At 40.8% G+C, this 17,928-nt stretch overlaps 1 protein-coding gene and 1 long non-coding RNA gene across 5 annotated transcripts in view; one reads left to right on the plus strand and one right to left on the minus strand.

Annotated features, from left to right (window-relative positions):
- Nucleotides 1-7,695, minus strand: part of UBP1 (upstream binding protein 1) — a 39,025-nt gene extending 31,330 nt beyond the window's left edge. Inside the window, exon 1 of one of the 4 annotated variants that reach the window (XM_013190405.3) lies at nucleotides 7,144-7,695. In XM_013190405.3, the coding sequence (XP_013045859.1) occupies nucleotides 7,144-7,256 (113 nt within the window). In that variant the 5' untranslated portion in view covers nucleotides 7,257-7,695. The remainder of the gene's footprint in view (nucleotides 1-7,143) is intronic. The other 3 variants (XM_013190404.3, XM_013190406.3, XM_013190407.3) reach the window with 3 other exon arrangements.
- A 44-nt stretch (nucleotides 7,696-7,739) lies between these two features.
- Nucleotides 7,740-13,941, plus strand: LOC136790114 (uncharacterized). Its single transcript, XR_010829400.1, has 3 exons — nucleotides 7,740-10,360; nucleotides 12,066-12,237; nucleotides 13,185-13,941. It is a non-coding gene; the product is annotated as an uncharacterized lncRNA (long non-coding RNA).
- The last annotated feature ends 3,987 nt before the right edge of the window (nucleotides 13,942-17,928 follow it).

Consider the following 17,928-nt stretch of genomic DNA (forward strand, 5'->3'; position numbering starts at 1 on the left):
AGAGGAACTTTATCACTGAAAGAACATGGCAACAATTACAATGTTTAAAATACACACAGAAGAGTAGAAGTGCAACAAAGCAGATATGCAAAGCATGTCACCAAATGAATAACCCTTAGTTCTTCACTAATTTCTGCAGTACTTGCTTTCACATAACATGCAAAATTAAAACTCTCATCTATTTATGAAAAATATCTTTCAAGCCTTCATTTTCCACCTATGGTTTACAGACAAAAATACATCTGGTCTATCTGTCTATCTTAAAATGTGTGTACTGGTTAATGAACTAGTTAAATTAACAGATAAGGCACTTGAAGCCAACAAAAAAAGACAAATTTAGCCAGCTTTAAACCTGCTTTGTCTAATACACACAAAGTGGTAATGACTAACTGCTACTGCAGAGGAAAGAACATACCCAGCTCCTCAACCCTACAATTTAGCTGTAGAGAGCACAATGCACATTCTTAAAAGCCACTATTCCAAAAAAAAATGCTCTAGAAGGCAAATATAAGAATGCACAAGGCAAATATAAGAATCTTCATAGATTTTCCCACATAAAACCACATATTTTTCTGATAAAAGAAACAGTCTTCTAGGTACCAGTACATTCCAAATAAAAAGAGGAACCACTGCAATTCAAAACTATTTCTTAGAAATCTTTAATTGAACTTCATTTAATTAACATTTAAGGTTCGTTCATGCAAAGAATGGCATGGCAGTGTCACTTAAATGTGTTCCCATCTGAAAACAGATAAAACCTGCAGGCAATTAAAGAGAGTCAATAAGGTATTCATAAAGTATTTCAAATTGAGGTTTTAAATACCCAGGAGCCTATGATTCACCAGTGCAGGGTTTTTTGGGCAAAACCAGCACAACGAATTCCTGCTGCATAGGCTGCACCCTCCCCACCCTTTCCCTTCAAAATATTCTGCAGGGCTTTTATGTAGGGACCTCTGTCAGTTCATAGCACAGCCCAACACAACCGAGGCTAGTAGAAACCAGGTGATAAAAATCTTGGTGTGGAGAACCCCCCGTCCTATCCAGTGTGACTTGAGGGCAGGCACAATGGATTAAGTCCATTTCCCTCCTCATGCTTAGTAACAGGAGCAATGAAATCAGCTAATGTCTATGCTAACCTGGGAAATCATCATAAGCATGCAGCACTGAGAAACACTAGAAGACAAACTGCATGGCTCCCAGCTCTTGAAGGCCAAAAAACACTGCTGGTTATCCTTATGGTAACTCACATAGGGACCATCTAAATTTCACTATGACAAATGTTTTCTACAACAAGAATTCATTGCACACTTGAAGAATTGATGCCAAGCATACTCACAATTCAGAGTAGGAAACCACGTGAAAGCATTATTTCCTCCTAGAGGAATGAGAAATTATTCCCCCCAAAATAGAAACAATCTTCATTACACAGCAAAAGTATGCTGTAAAACACATCTGCAACACCCAGTTTTAACTATCTGTGCTACAGAAGTACTTAAGTGAAACTTTACCATAGAAGAAGAGTAGCAGGAAGGCATACAAGAGGAAGCAAGGTGCAGGTTACAACTTGAACCCCAGCATCCAGTTAGATGGAGCACATGTGTTAAGCTATCCTATTTTAAATAGCCTACATGAACAAAGTACAGAAAGACAACAAAAATTACGAGTTAACTCCTTCCCATGTTTGTGAAATGTCTTCTTCAACCACAAGATCACCCTTCTTCCAAATTCAAACCCCTCTTCCAAATTCAAACCCCTCTTCCAAATTCAAACCCCTCTTCCAAATTCAAACCCCTCTTCCAAATTCAAACCCCTCTTCCAAATTCAAACCCCTCTTCCAAATTCAAACCCCTCTTCCAAATTCAAACCCCTCTTCCAAATTCAAACCCCTCTTCCAAATTCAAACCCCTCTTCCAAATTCAAACCCCTCTTCCAAATTCAAACCCCTCTTCCAAATTCAAACCCCTCTTCCAAATTCAAACCCCTCTTCCAAATTCAAACCCCTCTTCCAAATTCAAACCCCTCTTCCAAATTCAAACCCCTCTTCCAAATTCAAACCCCTCTTCCAAATTCAAACCCCTCTTCCAAATTCAAACCCCTCTTCCAAATTCAAACCCCTCTTCCAAATTCAAACCCCTCTTCCAAATTCAAACCCCTCTTCCAAATTCAAACCCCTCTTCCAAATTCAAACCCCTCTTCCAAATTCAAACCCCTCTTCAGAGCACTTTCTCTGAAGCATTACGAAAAGAACCTGCCTCCTGATAACATGGTCATAAAATAAATGAAGAACCTCCTGTCCTTACAAAAACAGGAACTGGTATGTCATCAAAATTCAAAGTGACACTCCATCAATCTTTGCCTTATCTGCCCTTCCGAGTTGTATACTTTTGGGTGTGAGAGTACTCAACCATCCAAGAAAACGCAGGTCTTCTGAACTTTAAACCATGGTTTACAAGGGCAAATACCTTGGGAAAAATGCTTCTTAAACAGGATTTGAACTGGAGTTAGGATTTGGAGTTATGCTCTACACTGTTAAGGTGTCAGAACAAGCAATAAGAAAACGTAAAGAGCTGATACTTCCTAACACTTTCCCTGGGTCCGCATAAGCAAGCTCAACATGAGATGAGACCACCAGAAGGAGCTGCTGGCAAACAACCTTCTCTGAAGTAATGCAAGATGAACGAGAAAACAGGTGTAAATGTAATGCCGAGCCTGGGAATCCCACAAACCATCCTAATGGGAACTGGTTAAAGGCCTCAATTTATGGCACACCTGGCAAAAGAAAAACACACACACACCAAAATCCCCCTGCCAAAACCTCCATACTCCTGCTCTTGACAGGACCGATGAAAAGGCTTAAGAATAGCATTTACTTACAGTCACAAATCCCTGGTTCTCCATCCACTCCTCCAACACAGGGAGGTCAGGCAACTGCAGTATAGGGATCGCTAAGCGGGAATAATCCACAAAGCCTAAGTGATGGTAAACCTGCTGCCCTGCTCTCCATCCTACATCATGAGAGGTGTACACAGAATACAGCTATGCAAATCTTTTCCTTGACCTTTGGAAATGTATTCACGCATCTATCTGGGGAGGGGGATCAATGCTAGTGATGTACAACGTGAGGTTTACCTTTCAACATGGCCACCGATCCATGTGCAACCATAAGTGTTTTATGCGTGGTAAGAAACGCAGGAGGTTTGGGGATTTTCCTTTTCCACAAACGCCTATTTCGTGACAGGTATTTACGTACTTGTGTCTGCACACACAATCTGGCTCCAAATCCAACCAGCACATGGAATTTTATTTTACAGAGTCCACAGGTCAGTAAAACTTACTTTTTCTACAGTGGAATACATTAAAGTAGACAAGAACAGTACAAAGGAAGCTTTTAAATTTACTACGCAGAAATACTGCTTACGTTTGAGAAAAACAAAAGCCCTTTTCAAGTTACCTTAAGTTCTCCTTTTAAAAAAGGAATATATAACTCGTGGCAGAGTCTCAGAAGAGTGGGTGGTGTGAAGGAAAGCAAAAACAGTCATCCTGTCAGAAAATAACAGCAGCCACAAGGAAAACAGGGCCTGAATGACATACCTCCGTTTCTTTCTTTTTTGCACAATGACAATACATTAAAGACAGTAACTGTCGTGACCCAGTCTTGTTAAACATAAGTCAAGAAAAGGATGTCAGGGACCCCAAAACTGTGAGATGAAGACAATACCTTCTCTTCTTCACTTGACAGCAAAACTAAGAGCTGTAAGACAACAGTTCCCTGAATGCTGGGCAGGCAGCCTTAACAGTTGCTTTAGCTTCACCTTTGGAGGAGAGCTGATGCACAAAGTCGCCTTACCACTGAAGCCCATCAGCAGCTCTCTGCAGCACAGTGAGACAAGAAGACCAACTGCAGTAGGGTTTCCTTCTTTCCAGCCAAAGCCACGGCCGGCTCAATTCTCCAAAGACACGCCAAGTTTTCAGAGGAAACAGTAAAGTCAAACAGACCTGACTCCAAAAATGGAGGACTGTCTGGATTTTAAAACGTATTGACCTTTTGTATGAGAGTTATCTTCTTTTATTTCACTTAATAAGCTTTGGTTTTTAATCCAAAAATATATACCAGAATAGCTACTCCTGAAAATAATCAGCTTCCCCAAGGACAGGCCTTAATTTCAACACTAGAAATACCACTGGAACTGCAAGCACTTAAAGAAAGCCATATACTAAGCTTCCAAATTGTACATAAAAATTAATTCACAAATACTAAGGTACTTGTCCTCATATGAACATTCGTTTAATTTAATTTAAATTAATTCATTGATGAAATAATTAATTATACAAAATATGGAATTTTGCTAGAGAAAAGGCAAGTAGCTCCTCAAAGTTACCTTGTCAGTGAAACAGCTTGCATTTTTAATAGCTCATACAAAGATGAGTGGTCCCAAAAAGCACATAATTCTTGCTGCATTATGAAGATACTGTCTTCTGAACATTATGCCAGATCTGTAAGAGATCACTGTCAGAGTCCTAATTCTATGCATCAGCATCATTATCAACCTGAGTTAACAGCAATATTCAAAACTCACTGTGGTTAAAGTGCCATAGTTTTATGTAGGTACTGTTTCTTTTTTTTTTTTTTTGGGGGGGGGGGGGGGGGGGGGGGGATACTTGATACATCTGACAATAACTATTATCATTTGCACTGAAATTCCTGTTTACAGGCAGTTTCTCATTGCCTGAAAAGATGTTAAAAGAGAAAGCAGAAAAACTGGGTTTCAAGATTGTAAAGAAATGCTGAGCACTATTTGAAGATGAATCTTCAGAGGAATTCGGTCTAGTCAGCTTCCTTTACAGAAATCTGTACTCATTACTGATCAATGGACGTGAGCAGTTTTCTCAGTATGGAAAAACACAGGAATAACATCAAATATTCTACCTCAGGGCACAGCTGTCAACTCAATGAAACATCAACTACATTACATACACCCTAAATACGTTAAGGGGTCATATGCAAGTGCTCCTTAAAAAATGATGGGCCATATAGCTATGGGACCTCTCTCAGTATTCTTAGGAAAACACTTTTCTATAACATTTTGGCAAGGAAGCAACAAGTAATTAGATTCCACTGGCACACAGAACAGTAGCAGAGTAATATCTTCACTCTCCATGTTATGCCACTCCTCTTAGTTTTCCAGCCTGCCATCACTACCAAGCAAACAGGCCATGATTTCCCTTAAGTAGAACTCAATACAGCACATAAAATAACTAATACACTTGCTGAAATCACTTTGAGTCCAGCAAACACTAATTGCAATCAATTAGGTCACCCCTTTAACTATGTGTTCAAAGATTAAAGTTGCCATGTTAGTACATGTTCCCAAAACACTTTCATGTGCCTTGTCAAAAATTCAAAGTGTGCAACATCAAGTTTAATGCCAACTTACAGCTTTGCTTATCCAACATTACTTTTTGTGAGCTACTTCTAAGTGCTGGAACTCTTCTTGTGGTAATGCAAAGCATCCAAATGGGAAAGTACAATCAACTAAAATAATAATAATAAAAAAGCTTAGGACTGCTGCCCACTATGAAAAGTATGATACAAACAACCTATACAACAACAACAAAGATTAAAATGTTCAAAGTTTCAAGAAATTGAACAGTGTGCATCACGGGGGGGAGAAATGCAGTCTACAAACAGAAAGGGAAGTCTTTAATAAGCCTTCCCATTCAAAACTAAGAATTTTTACTCTAAAACATCCTAGAAAGAAACAGACCATGGTAAAAAATAAAGCATGCTTCTCAAACACAAGAGTATGAATTATCAAATACTGTTTGCATGAGGAAAAGATAAACCAGAAACCAAATGTTCAAAACATCCGGGCACCTGCCATGCAGCCTGCAAAACCCAACATACCGCTTTATAGGATGAACGTTCACTTGACAAAGAGAGAAATAGGACAGAAGTAAAATAATAGTCCAGAATAGCTGAATACAAAATCATGAATATCCTCGCTAAAAGAGATAAATCACTTCGTTCTCTGAATTGACAAATTCTCAAGGGTATTTTCAATTAAAAATATGCACATATATATATATGTGTATATATATATATAAATAAAGCAGGCCTACTGAGTTCAAAATCCCAAAAGCTAGGAAAATAGTCCTCACTTCTGTTCAAATGAAACCCCGATTTATAACTTAAAACAAGCATCTTGCAGTTACAGCACTTCACCTGAGAAGCATTTCCTTAAAATACAGATGCTAGCTGCAACTCATGGTGGCCTTCAAGTTTCAGGAAATCCTGAGAGAAAACACACCTTCCATATGGCCAAGAAAACTATCAACTGCCAGCATTTTACGTGTCTCTACTAGAGACTAAGCAACCACTAAACACTGAGCAACTGTCAAAAGACCATAGACTAAGACGCTTCCCAAAAATCAGAAATCTCAGAAGTCTCAAAAGTAGTTTCCCTCTTTGCGCTAAGAAGTCACTTAAGAATCTAAATGCTTTGCCTGTAACTGAAATAAAATGTACTTATTTCTAAGTACAGTTTTATCTTAACTTTGAAAAAGCACACCCAAAGACTATTTAAACACTTTTACTGCAAAAGCTGGAAAACAACCAAGAGGTGAAGAAACTGCCAAGGTGATTAAGAACAGAAAGAGCTACATGGCAGGAAAAGGGGGAGGAAAAAAAAAAAAAAAGAGGCCACTAAAGACCTATACATAAATATGGAGAGTGAAGAAAACACAATCGTATCACTACCTATTAACAAGCACAGCGACTGAAATAACGTTTTTAAGACATCTGAGAGAAAACGTCTACTATTTGTTATGAACTGAATTGTGTTTGCTAGATGCAGGAGGACAATTTTCTAGCACAGGAGGTCCAGGCGGGCAGGTACAGGTAGGAGGGATGCCGTATGCAGGCGGCAGGCAGGCTGACAGCACACCGGGGAAGCCCCGGCAGAGGCCCTGGGCTGCAGAAGGAGCACGCTGGAGCCTCCCTCCGCCACGTGCCCGTTCCCCGGGGAGCGAAAAATAAAACAAAAGTTAAAAAAATACAGAATTAGGGAGGGAATCGGAAGGGCCGCCACAGGGCGGGCTAGGCCGGGGGGGGTGGCGCCGCACCCCACCCCTCCCTTGCCGTACCTCATGCTGTAGGCGCCAGCTCCCAGCTCCTGCCCGATGCCGGAGAGGCTGGCGTCGAAGTCGTGCACCAGCCCGGACTCGATCGCCTCGTCCATCTTCAGCACCCACGCCATCTTCCACCGCCCCGCAGGAGGGGCCGGACGGGGAGGGGCCGCCGGGGCACGGCGGGAGAGGAAAGGGAAAAGAAGGGACACGGAGAGGAAAGGGGAGACCCGCAACTGGCAGGGGCAGCGCGGGGGGACCGGGCTCAGCCCCTGGGGGGCCCCATCAGCATCCCCGGAGGGGCTGGGGGGCCGCCGGCCGCCGCCGCCGCTTCTTCTTCCTCCTCCTCCTCCTCCTCCGCCTCGCCGCTGCTCGCCGCCGCCGCTTCGGCCGCCGCTCGAGCCCCGAGCCAGCTGAGCGGCGCCTTGCGCCGCATCATTCAGCGGGCAGGGAGAAGGAGGCGGCGACGGCGGGGAGGACCCCGCTTTGCTGCTGCTGCCGCCGCCGCCCGACCGGGAACGCCTGCCCCCGGGCCGCCCCCTTCCTCCGCCTCACGCTACGCCCGCCGCTCACGACAACATGGCAGCCACCGCCGCCAAAGAACGGCCTCAGCTCCCCTCCGCCCGGCACCGCCCACTGGCCGGCTCTCGGCCAATCGGAAGAGGGAGGAGAGGGGAGTAGGGCGGCGCAGCCAACCCTAGGGGAGGTTTTGCGAGGAGGGGGGACCTCGGATGCGAAGCCCCGCCCTCCGCGCTGCGTGGGGAGAGGCACGCCGGGAGAGTGTTGGCGGAAGCGGAAAGGGGAGCGGGCAGGAAGTAGCGACAGGGCGGCCGTTAGCCTGAGGGGCTGGCTGCGTCCACTGTGGTCTGTGAGGCTGTTAGTGCAGTATTTGCAACGTGCTCACTGCCAGGCGTTTGTTTTCTGTTACCCTCGGGCCTTTGACTTGTTTCTTGGCCCGTATCCTTGGACTTAAGTCCCGTTTGTAGGTTTTCAGATGCATTAAGAGGCTGTTTTCCCTCCTTTAACAGGCTGAAACAAGTTAAAGGCTGGTGTGTTCAAGTAGCATTGAATTTCCCTTTCTGCAATATGAATTTATTTTGTAAAAATAAAATATCTTGATTTTATGCTGCTTTTCTAATTGATTATTTTATAGTTTCCAAGGAAAGAATCCTAGGGACAGCTAAGCTATTAATAAATAATTACAATTATATTGCCTAGCAGTTGGAGAATACAAGGAGGGATGCAAGGAAGAACAGGACAGGCTAGTGGGTTATATTTTAATCATGTTCCCTCTGATCCTAAAATACTTGGTCCAATGAAGGGTGATAATAGGGTGAATAACCCATAACTTTAGGTAAAGAAAGATCCTCTACAAAAAAAAATATTTTAATCATTCAGAGGATTGTTTAAATAATTTTATGAGACATTTCATTCAAATGATTCACCTAGCAAGCAAAGTATAGAAAAGTTTTGAGACTATAAATTATATTTTGATCACGTAGGAACATGCTGCAAATAAAATTGCATTTTTTTTCCAAAGCTACAAGACAGGAAGGCCCTAATTTCACTATCAATAAAATGTTAGGTGTTATTCAAAATATTCATATGACAGCTTCAAAGATAGAGAAACATGCAGTCCATTATTTATGCTTTCTAAAGAGATTGATAATTTAAGACTAAACTACTAGTTTCTGCAGAGAATTACCTCAAAGAAAGCTGTAGCGGCATGGGTGTCAGTCTCTTTTCCCAAGTACCAAGCAATAAGGTAAGAGGAAATGGCCTCAAGTTGTGTCAGCGGAGGTTTAGGTTGGATATTTGGAAATTTTTATTTACGGAAAGGGTTGTGAGGCATTGGAACAGGCTGTCCAGGGAAGTGGTTGAGTCACCATCCCTGGAGGTCTTCAAGAACTGTGTAGATGTGGTGCTGAGGGACATGGTTTAGTGGTGGACTTGGCAGTGCTGGGTTAAAGGTTGGACTTGACTATATTAGAGATCTTTTCTAACCTAAATGATTCCCTGATTCTATGAAAATGGTACTGGTATTTTTGCTGCTGTAATTGATTTAAGTGTTCCCTGCCTGCCTCTGGGTAGATAAACAGTTTGTCTATACATAAGAAGCACATTCAAAAAAGGTACATTTATGAGAAGGGCACGAGCGGGTGCCAAAGTCTCTAACACAGGCAATAACTACCAAGCTACTACAGCTTTTAGTCAGAATTGAAAATATTGCTGGCAAAATACCTCTCTTAAGCCTGGCAAAAAGTCAGCAGTTATTTCTATGATGGATTTATTTTATTTTATTTTTTTTATTTCTGAAGGTGGGTAACAGGCCAAAAATAGCATTACTAATTCCAGTGACTGTTAAATTACCAAACTGGTAGTTGCTATTCAGCATGCAACAGTCGTCGCACAAGTTAGCTTAAATTCCTATCACTGAAGAATTAGACTTTTAATTGAGACCTCAAACCTTACGTTAGGCAGATATTTATAGACATAACATGGGCTTTAAAATCAAAAGTGGCGTACATAACACCAAAACCTACTTTTCTAAGTGATACAAAAGATACTGGGAGTTTGCAGAAAATCAAGAGAAGTGAACTTTCTGCTTCTGACAGTTGGAGATAAGTTAAGAGCAGGATCCAAGACCAGATAAACCAGATCCAGTTTGACTTATGCATAGCAACAGTGGTTTATCTACTTACATTACATAGTAATGTAATTAAGCTACATAGTAGTTATAAGACATAAATTTATATGATTTTTTTTAATAGGTGTTGGTTTCTTCTGACACAAATTCCAATCTCTGCTGAGGATAACGTGAGCAGATATAGTAAGACCCATTCTCTTGCAGTTCAGCCTTCAAAAGTTTGCCCATAATAAGCCAACTGAGTGTTAGTATTTTTGTTATCCTTCATTATTTTAGGATGTAAAGTAACTTGTTCAATTAAATTATGAATATTGTAATGCAAACATTATTTTCTTTAGCATTATTTCTATCCCTGGATTATTTACAAGTTTTCACTGGAGGTTTGTAGTCTATGTTTGTGGGTTTTGTTGCTTTTTGCTTTTAAAGTACAGGCCTTTGATGTGTTTGATTTCTTTGGGGCAGGTTCCTGGCTCAGTCCCTTTCTCAGATCATCTGCTGAGGATCAACCATGCGTACAAGCACCACTTCCCAGCCAGATCTAACCAACTCCAGCGTACAGAGTTGTAGCTACAGTGCAAATCAGCTCAGGTACTCAATTTAAATCTCTATGTAATTACCATGCAGCCTTCTCAGCTTTTGACAAAAGAGTTTAAAATATCTTTAGACAGATAGCAAGTACAAACAAAAACCTCAAAAACATTTTTTCTATTCTTTTCACTTTAACTAACCAACTAGTCTTGTGATTTTTTAATGCCTACAGTTGACATTCTGCATATTGTAATATGAATGGTAGCTGCTTCCGTAGCTTTTTCTTAATCCTAATCTTTCTGTTACTCTTCCCATAATTTCACTTTCAGGATAATTTCTTCCAAAACATTTATATTGGCCTTATACTCAGGGTGAATAGAGTTCAAGATATTTTGAAGTCCAAGCAAATAAAGAAAACAGATGCCTATTGCCAAAGTAAAATTATTCTCTTTCTTTATAAGCAATAATCAGTCCTGACTGGGAAAATTAAGTTGTCACATAAAATCCCTATTCTGCAACATAAGCAATGTAAACCCCATGTGGAGTCTCACAAGTTAGGCACATGATTTTTTTTTTGAGGAATAGATTGCAGAATTTGTGCGTTAATCATAAACGTATGCTCATCAGTAAGGCTGAGAGCAGAGGTTGTAGAACGGAAGACTCTATATGCCTTATAAAATAATACCGTTTTCTCCTCCTGATTCCTTCCCAAGCTTTGCCTGCATAAATATCATTCAAACCTTTTCCCATGCCTGGTGGAATTGTCCAAAACTGGACTTAAGCATTCTGAGATCTCAAATTGCTTATGTAACCCTTCAAGCAGGTTAAATCCACAAGCCTGACTTCTCATAAATGATATTCCATGTGGCCTTCCCATTCCATTTCTACACATCCCTATCACCATTTCAGCGGGACTTGCGACTTCAGAGCAAGTCTCTTTCTTAACACAAATGAGCTTCCTCAAAAAACTCTTCCAACTGTGTTCCCAGGAAGGGCTTGATAGGAAGCTGTACCCTGAGCCCACGCCCGCCAGTTGTACCTGAAGAACTGATATAACAGAGGGTAGGCGCGTACAGCAGGAGCCTGATTATGCAAATATATCTGCGTAGATGTGTCTCAAGAATGGTTTTATTAGTGGGATGTGGGAGAAGGCAGAGGGGGGAAGAAGGGATCCTGAGATGCTCCTTTCTCCATCTGCTCTCCACTAATACTGACCATCATGCTCGGCTAAGTCAATTGCAGTTTCTGAGTAAACTTTACTGATGTCCAGATGTGGGACTGAAGCATGGCAGAGGATCTGACAGAACCAAACAACTTCATGGTTATGGCCAGATGGAAACCTAGTGCCTAAACAGGTTTTTATCCATTCTGCTTAAGGTCATCAGCCTCGAGGGTTAATCTTCTTAGTTCCTATACACAACCCATAATTTATGGAAGTATCCCTCCCTATGTTGTTTTTCAATACAAAACACAGATGCACACTGCCACCCAAACCTACAGTTCAAATGTGTGTGGGAAGAGTAACTTCAGATGGACGTGGATGGCAGATCTTGAGATAAGCATGGTAGGGGGCAACAGAAGCAAATACAGGGGGCAGCAACAAAGACAGACAAGGACACGGTGAAAATGGGCCCTAAGTGAATGAGGTTCTGAAAAAAGCAAGAGGGGACACCTCCTCTGTGCTGAACAGCACTGAAGAAGGGAGTGGGAATGGAGCTGTGAGTGGAGGTCCTCACTTACCCTTGCTATTTGTCTCCTTTTACAGAGCTATGCATGTCACCTGCAAGCAGGACTCCATAAGGAAACTCCTGCACCTATTCTTCATTTCTGGTTTGCTGTTTGAGTCAATAGAAACAGTACTATGTTTGCTACATACTTGTGTTAGCCAATCCAAATTTCACATTGCCCTGACCCTTCCACTGAAATGGACTAATTAGGTAAAATTCCACTGAAAAATGTCATTAGTTTAACATTTTTGTTTATCAGAACCCACGTATCACTTCATTTCCTTGCATTTTTAAAACAAAATTTGGCATATTTCTAACAAAATCACACTCCTCAACAATTCTACAAGACCAGAAGTAATACCATGATATGGTACTAGGCATGAGACTACCAACAAGTAAATACCCATATCAAGGTAGATTATTAAACACTATCACGTTTACACACATTGTAATTAGTGAAAAAGTAATAAGCTAAAGTTTAATACAGAGAGTGAACCATGTTATAAATTGAAACTCAATTAACATCAAGATAATATGGAATCTATGTATCTCTTGTCAAACCATAATCATTTTTAATTATATGAAAAATTTTGAATAGTGTACACAATATTTTAGTCATGAAGAGGTAAAGTAAGCTCATAGGGATATGCTGATGCAATAAGTTATATATTGCATCAGAATTTCAATGCAAAGTGTTTAACCAGTGTGTCTGGCCTGAGACTACAAGGGGCCCATATTCCTGATCCTGCATATCAATAGATATGCAGCTTCAATAGATAAAATGCATTTTTCAATGTAGATACGAACCACCAAGGTGCTAATAAGTCTGTATGACTTCATACAGAGTTTTACCTTCAGACTACAAATGAAATTTGAAAGAGAAACATTTAACACGTTTATGAATATCACATGAAGACATTTTGTTGCATATACATATGGTGGCAGAGTTGTGAAGATCATGAAGATGCAGTAAAGCAAATCTCCACTGTGGTGACTCCACTGCACAACCTTTTGTCAGTGGGTCTGTGACCGCCAACTCTGTTAGAAGGCTTGAACTTCTGAATTAGCAAAGGTTGTGTAGTCTACGTTATTGTGTGTTAGACCATTACAATTATTATCATTAAAGTCACCCCCAATCATTTTTTTTCTTACCGCAGGTAGCTGCTGTTACTGGTGGGATACTGGTGATGGTGATAATGTTCAGGCTGGTTGTGCCAGAAAAACATTTTGGGATGAGATGAGGCGTTGTGCTCAAAGAGATGGTCACTGTAGTGATGGGAAAAGAAAATAAATACACACATTCAAATTAAAGTTGCAGTTGGTTCCTCTCACACCTTTATATTTAGCATCTGCCACCAAGTTTGCAGGTGTCACCCTCTCCAGAAGAGGCAGAGAGCTGAAGTCTTGCCTGGTTCCCACCTCCTCTCCTGCTCCCCAACCTTGCTGCCTTGTCAGCTGCTGCCCAGCTGCAGGGCTTTATTGCCAGCTGGTGTGACGTTGGGTGCAGCCCCCCTCTCCCACAGTCACTGTGCAGAACTGCACATGACAGAGCCAGGAGAAAGAGCAATTCCGTAGCACTGCTGCCCCAGAGAGGCAGACAGCTTTCTCTTCACACAGTCCACTTGAAGCACACAAAAAACAGAATATGTGTAGGCATGACTGGAGAAAAAAAATTAAGAAGGGGGAATATGCATTGATGTTTTTAAGACAAGCAAAATAGCTTTGCACCCGTGTTTAGACTGTATCCCTTTTACCTTTTCATTCTGTACATCTGTTCAAGTGCCAGATTACTACATAGTATACCTTATAGTTATTTACTTGTCATTAAAAATATAAAATAAAAAACAACAACAAAACACTGTCAAACGGCAAGGAAAATATTTACTACAACGCCCCCTCCTGCCCCCAGCCACACACGCACTCTGGGGAAAAATCATATTCAGATGCAAACCAGCTGCTTGGTGCATCCATGTCTCAGTGCTGTTTGCTTGCCCAGGTTTGCAGCTAGGACGGCAATATGAACTTTAAAACAAACGAAATAGTACTGATCCTGCTAAGACTTTGGCACTCAAAGCTAAGAGGGCACACATCCAAAAAACTCAGCTGAAGATAGTTACCTGCAGAGGGTACCCACTCTGCTTGAAATAGAAAGGACTACTGAAAAATAGTAATAGTTTGCTGTTATTTTTTAACATCCTCCCTCCCCCCTCCCCCCCCGCATTGCTTGGTCACTGCAGTTCATTCTATAAAAGATTCTTTAAGAAGTTATTGCAATATTGTGAAAACACTCAGATATGAAAATTAGTATAACAAGGAGCAAGGCTCTGGAGAAAAAAAAAATTATTAGAGTGCTAGCAATAAACAGCAGTCAAAATACTTCAGACAAATAAGTTATGTTTTTCCTCTTTTTGGTGGTAGTTGTTCGTTTTTTCATAATGAGGCAGTTCCCCCTTTTACCTTACCATTTTTATTCAACATCAAACAATGCAAAAAAAATGCAAAGACAAGAATAACAATAGAAGAGGAACTGTAAATACAGGAAGAGAAAGGAACAGTCACATGTGATGCTGTCTAGAAAAGATTACAAGAATTGTGACTACTGGCTTGGTGATTCTGAGATTATTCTCCTCCATGAGGAACGAAGGTACCTCCAGGAAGGCTCGCATGACACAGCTGGACTTGTGTACATGAGTTGATCTTTGATCCAGCAAGGATGAGAGCTGGATAAATATTTTCAAGGTTAGTTTTTCCACTTACAACTCTGTGTGTGATTGAGCATCTTTGAACAAGATTAAAGGGCTGCACAAACCCCTGTTTTCAGTGATTGCTTCTGCATTTTTTAATAATTAAATTTGATTTCAGAAACAGTAGATAAAGAATAGATATCCTGGTATTCAGTTTGCTTCATCTACCAGCAAGTTGTAAAACACGATCACTCTGTGTGTTACATGTGTATAGCGCATTTTATTTGGAAGCCTCATTTCCCTTTGCACTGATTATTAGTAAGGATTACACATCCCAGAAACTGCATTTACAATCTTCCATTGGGGATGTTGTGAGCTTCTCATGACCTCTCACAAGAGGGCACCTGTTTTGTTCTGTGACTTGTATTTCTCTTGAAAGGAAAGAGTAGTAACAGAAGTTCTCCTTATCTTGAAGGGCTTTGAGTCCCTAGCAGGGTGGCTCCCACTTCTAACTGTACCCCAAAGGGCATGTGTGGCTTTGAATTATCAGGCACTTTATCCCCCCAAAATTAGTCTGTTGCTTTTTTGACAGATGTTGGTTTAGCAAAGTGCAGGTGGGAACACTGCAGTTTTGAGAAGTCTTTTTTGTGAAGTCCAGGAGAGAACTGTTGAAGAAAAGCAGCTGAGATTCCAGAACTATTCATAGCCTGCCTTTTTTATGTTTACAAACGTGTATGTTTACATACATGTATACTGAAAAACTGTGGTCCTGGTTTTGATCCTCAGCACAGTAGAATTTTTCTAGAATTTTAGAATATGAATTTATTTTGATATTTTCAAATAATAACACAAACACGACATATCAGGAGTCCAAGATCTGTACTTACCTCAAGACAGTCAGCCTGTTGTGGCTGAAAATAACTAACGCTGCAATGGGAGTCCAGGCTGCAGGTGCAGATTAGGCTGCTGGCCTGGGTTTAGCCTGTCTGAGGGCAGACAGCGAGTAGGAGCTTAATCAGGAAAACAAAACAGGAGCATCACAGCAAATGTGCCCATTCGGTCTCAGCTTCATTTGATTTTTCAAGAGTTATGCTTATACTGACTAAAAATAACTGAGCCACTGGTTCTATCTAAAGAAGCTGCTGTCTCAAGGAGAAGAGGTATTTATTAGTAGAGGGTGTGTTGAAGAATATTCTGATCTTATGTACTGTGTCCAGCTTAGTTTCTAAGACCCTGCTTCTTCTAAAAGGTGGAAGTTCGAGGTCTGTGTTAAGGGTACCCCTCGTGGTGTGCAAACTATTTCAAACTTGTGCGTGGCTGCCACTACTGGCCATCGTACCCCACTGCAACCACTGCTCCTGATGGCATAGAGGCAAAGCAAGACTGAAGCTTGTGGACTGTCATGCAAAACCACGTTGCTAATTCAGTAAGGTGACAGCTACACCAATCCATTTAATTGGAATTGCATCTTCTAATATTTAAAAGGCTTTATGGTGCAGTTGTACAAGTAGGCACATCAACAGTTTAAAAGGTGACTGTTGCAAGTTTCTTCTACTTTGCAGAAGCCACTACCATCGTCCAGCTTTGGAAACACAAAAGTCATCCTTTCCTCAATCCTTGGTCGTCAACAAATACAACTTAAACATTTTATCAGACAAGATGACTTGGGTGGAGGTAGGTATTTGCCATTGCATATAAGCTCAACTTCCTGAAACTGCATGGATCCCACCATGTCTTTTAAGACATCTTTGAGTCTATCTTCATCAATTCAATTGCAGGCATTTGTAGCTTGAAATACAAAATACATAAATACACACTAACACAGCAGCATGATATCATGTATATGACACAGTGCCTGGAATTCAGAATACCTGGCTCAAATCAAGGTATATATCACCAGGTTACGTTCCTCTTTTGTAGAAAATTTTCTTTTCTCCCCCCACTACGGGTTGGCAAGGGGCTCAATTCTTCACTCATAGAAGCTTTGAGTTCCTTGTAAGGAAAGCACTAAACTGAACATGCAGAAAGTGTTAAGAAAATGTTACTGTTAAAACTGAAATTAAACATCAAAAAAAAAAAACCACACTCAGCAATTAGTACTTTTTCATGGTCTTGTATTTTGACTGATCTTCCTTGCAACCAGTATACAGGGTAAAACTTCAACTACAGTATAACTTCGTTTTTTTACATCAGGCTAACTTCCCACATTGTATTGAATTCTGGCATTTTGCTTTGTGAAGTACTGTGTATTCCCCACACCCACACCTGCTGCCCTTGACTAACCTCTAGACATAAAGGTATGTAGTTACCTAGTTGTGCAAGTTTGGGGACAAATAAGGTGAGTTTTTAGCATTGTACTGTTTATTGTTAAGGGGTTATTTTTGTTTCTCAGTTTATAATCTGCCCCATAAGTACTAAACAGGTTTCAGCAAAGGAGCATTGTATACACAAACAACAAGAGACTATTTATTTAAAACATCTCTTGCTTCAAGGCTTGTGTATAGCATGCAAGGTCCAACCTGAAATTTGAGGTGGGGAGGCTAATGTTTTACTAACAGGTGAATCTGTGCTGAAGTACTTCAACATATGGTGCCTGAAAACTTTTATTGGCTTTTTCCATGAGCAGCATCCAAATTGACATCTAAGTAGCAAATCAAATGATGCCTTAGTAATCTTTTCTTTATAGAGCAATCGGTCTCCTCACTTAACTTTGTGACTACCCTTCTGAGAACTACAGCGAATGACAATATATATTAAAATTGTTTATATACACTGAATGTCATCCTTGATATTTGTTTTTGGCAAGTAAAAAAATATTCCACAGACAACGCTGCATGGACAAATTCAATTCAGCACTATGTAAAACACTGTAATCTCACAGACTACGGATATATTCTGAGGATTTTTTTTTTTTCAAGAAAGTTTTTGCTGTCAAGTGACGATTTTTAGTTCTGCTCGACCAATACTAGTATTTGGACTTGAAGACTGCTGTGGCAATGTCAGCTTGCTACATGATCTGACACCATGCACAGAAGAGATGGTTCAGCTCCTTCTAATTCCTAATGGACAGGATCTCTTCTACCTGAGGCATCTTTGGTACCCTGCCAGGTCTAACATTTTCTAGCAGTGTGCAACAAGCAATTTAAAACATGCTAATCTGCAATTGAAACAGACATATCCAGTTCCCCCACAGACATATATTTCAACTATTTAAACC

This window comes from Anser cygnoides, chromosome 2, assembly GCF_040182565.1.
Source record: "Anser cygnoides isolate HZ-2024a breed goose chromosome 2, Taihu_goose_T2T_genome, whole genome shotgun sequence".
Taxonomy (NCBI): Eukaryota; Metazoa; Chordata; class Aves; order Anseriformes; family Anatidae; genus Anser; species Anser cygnoides.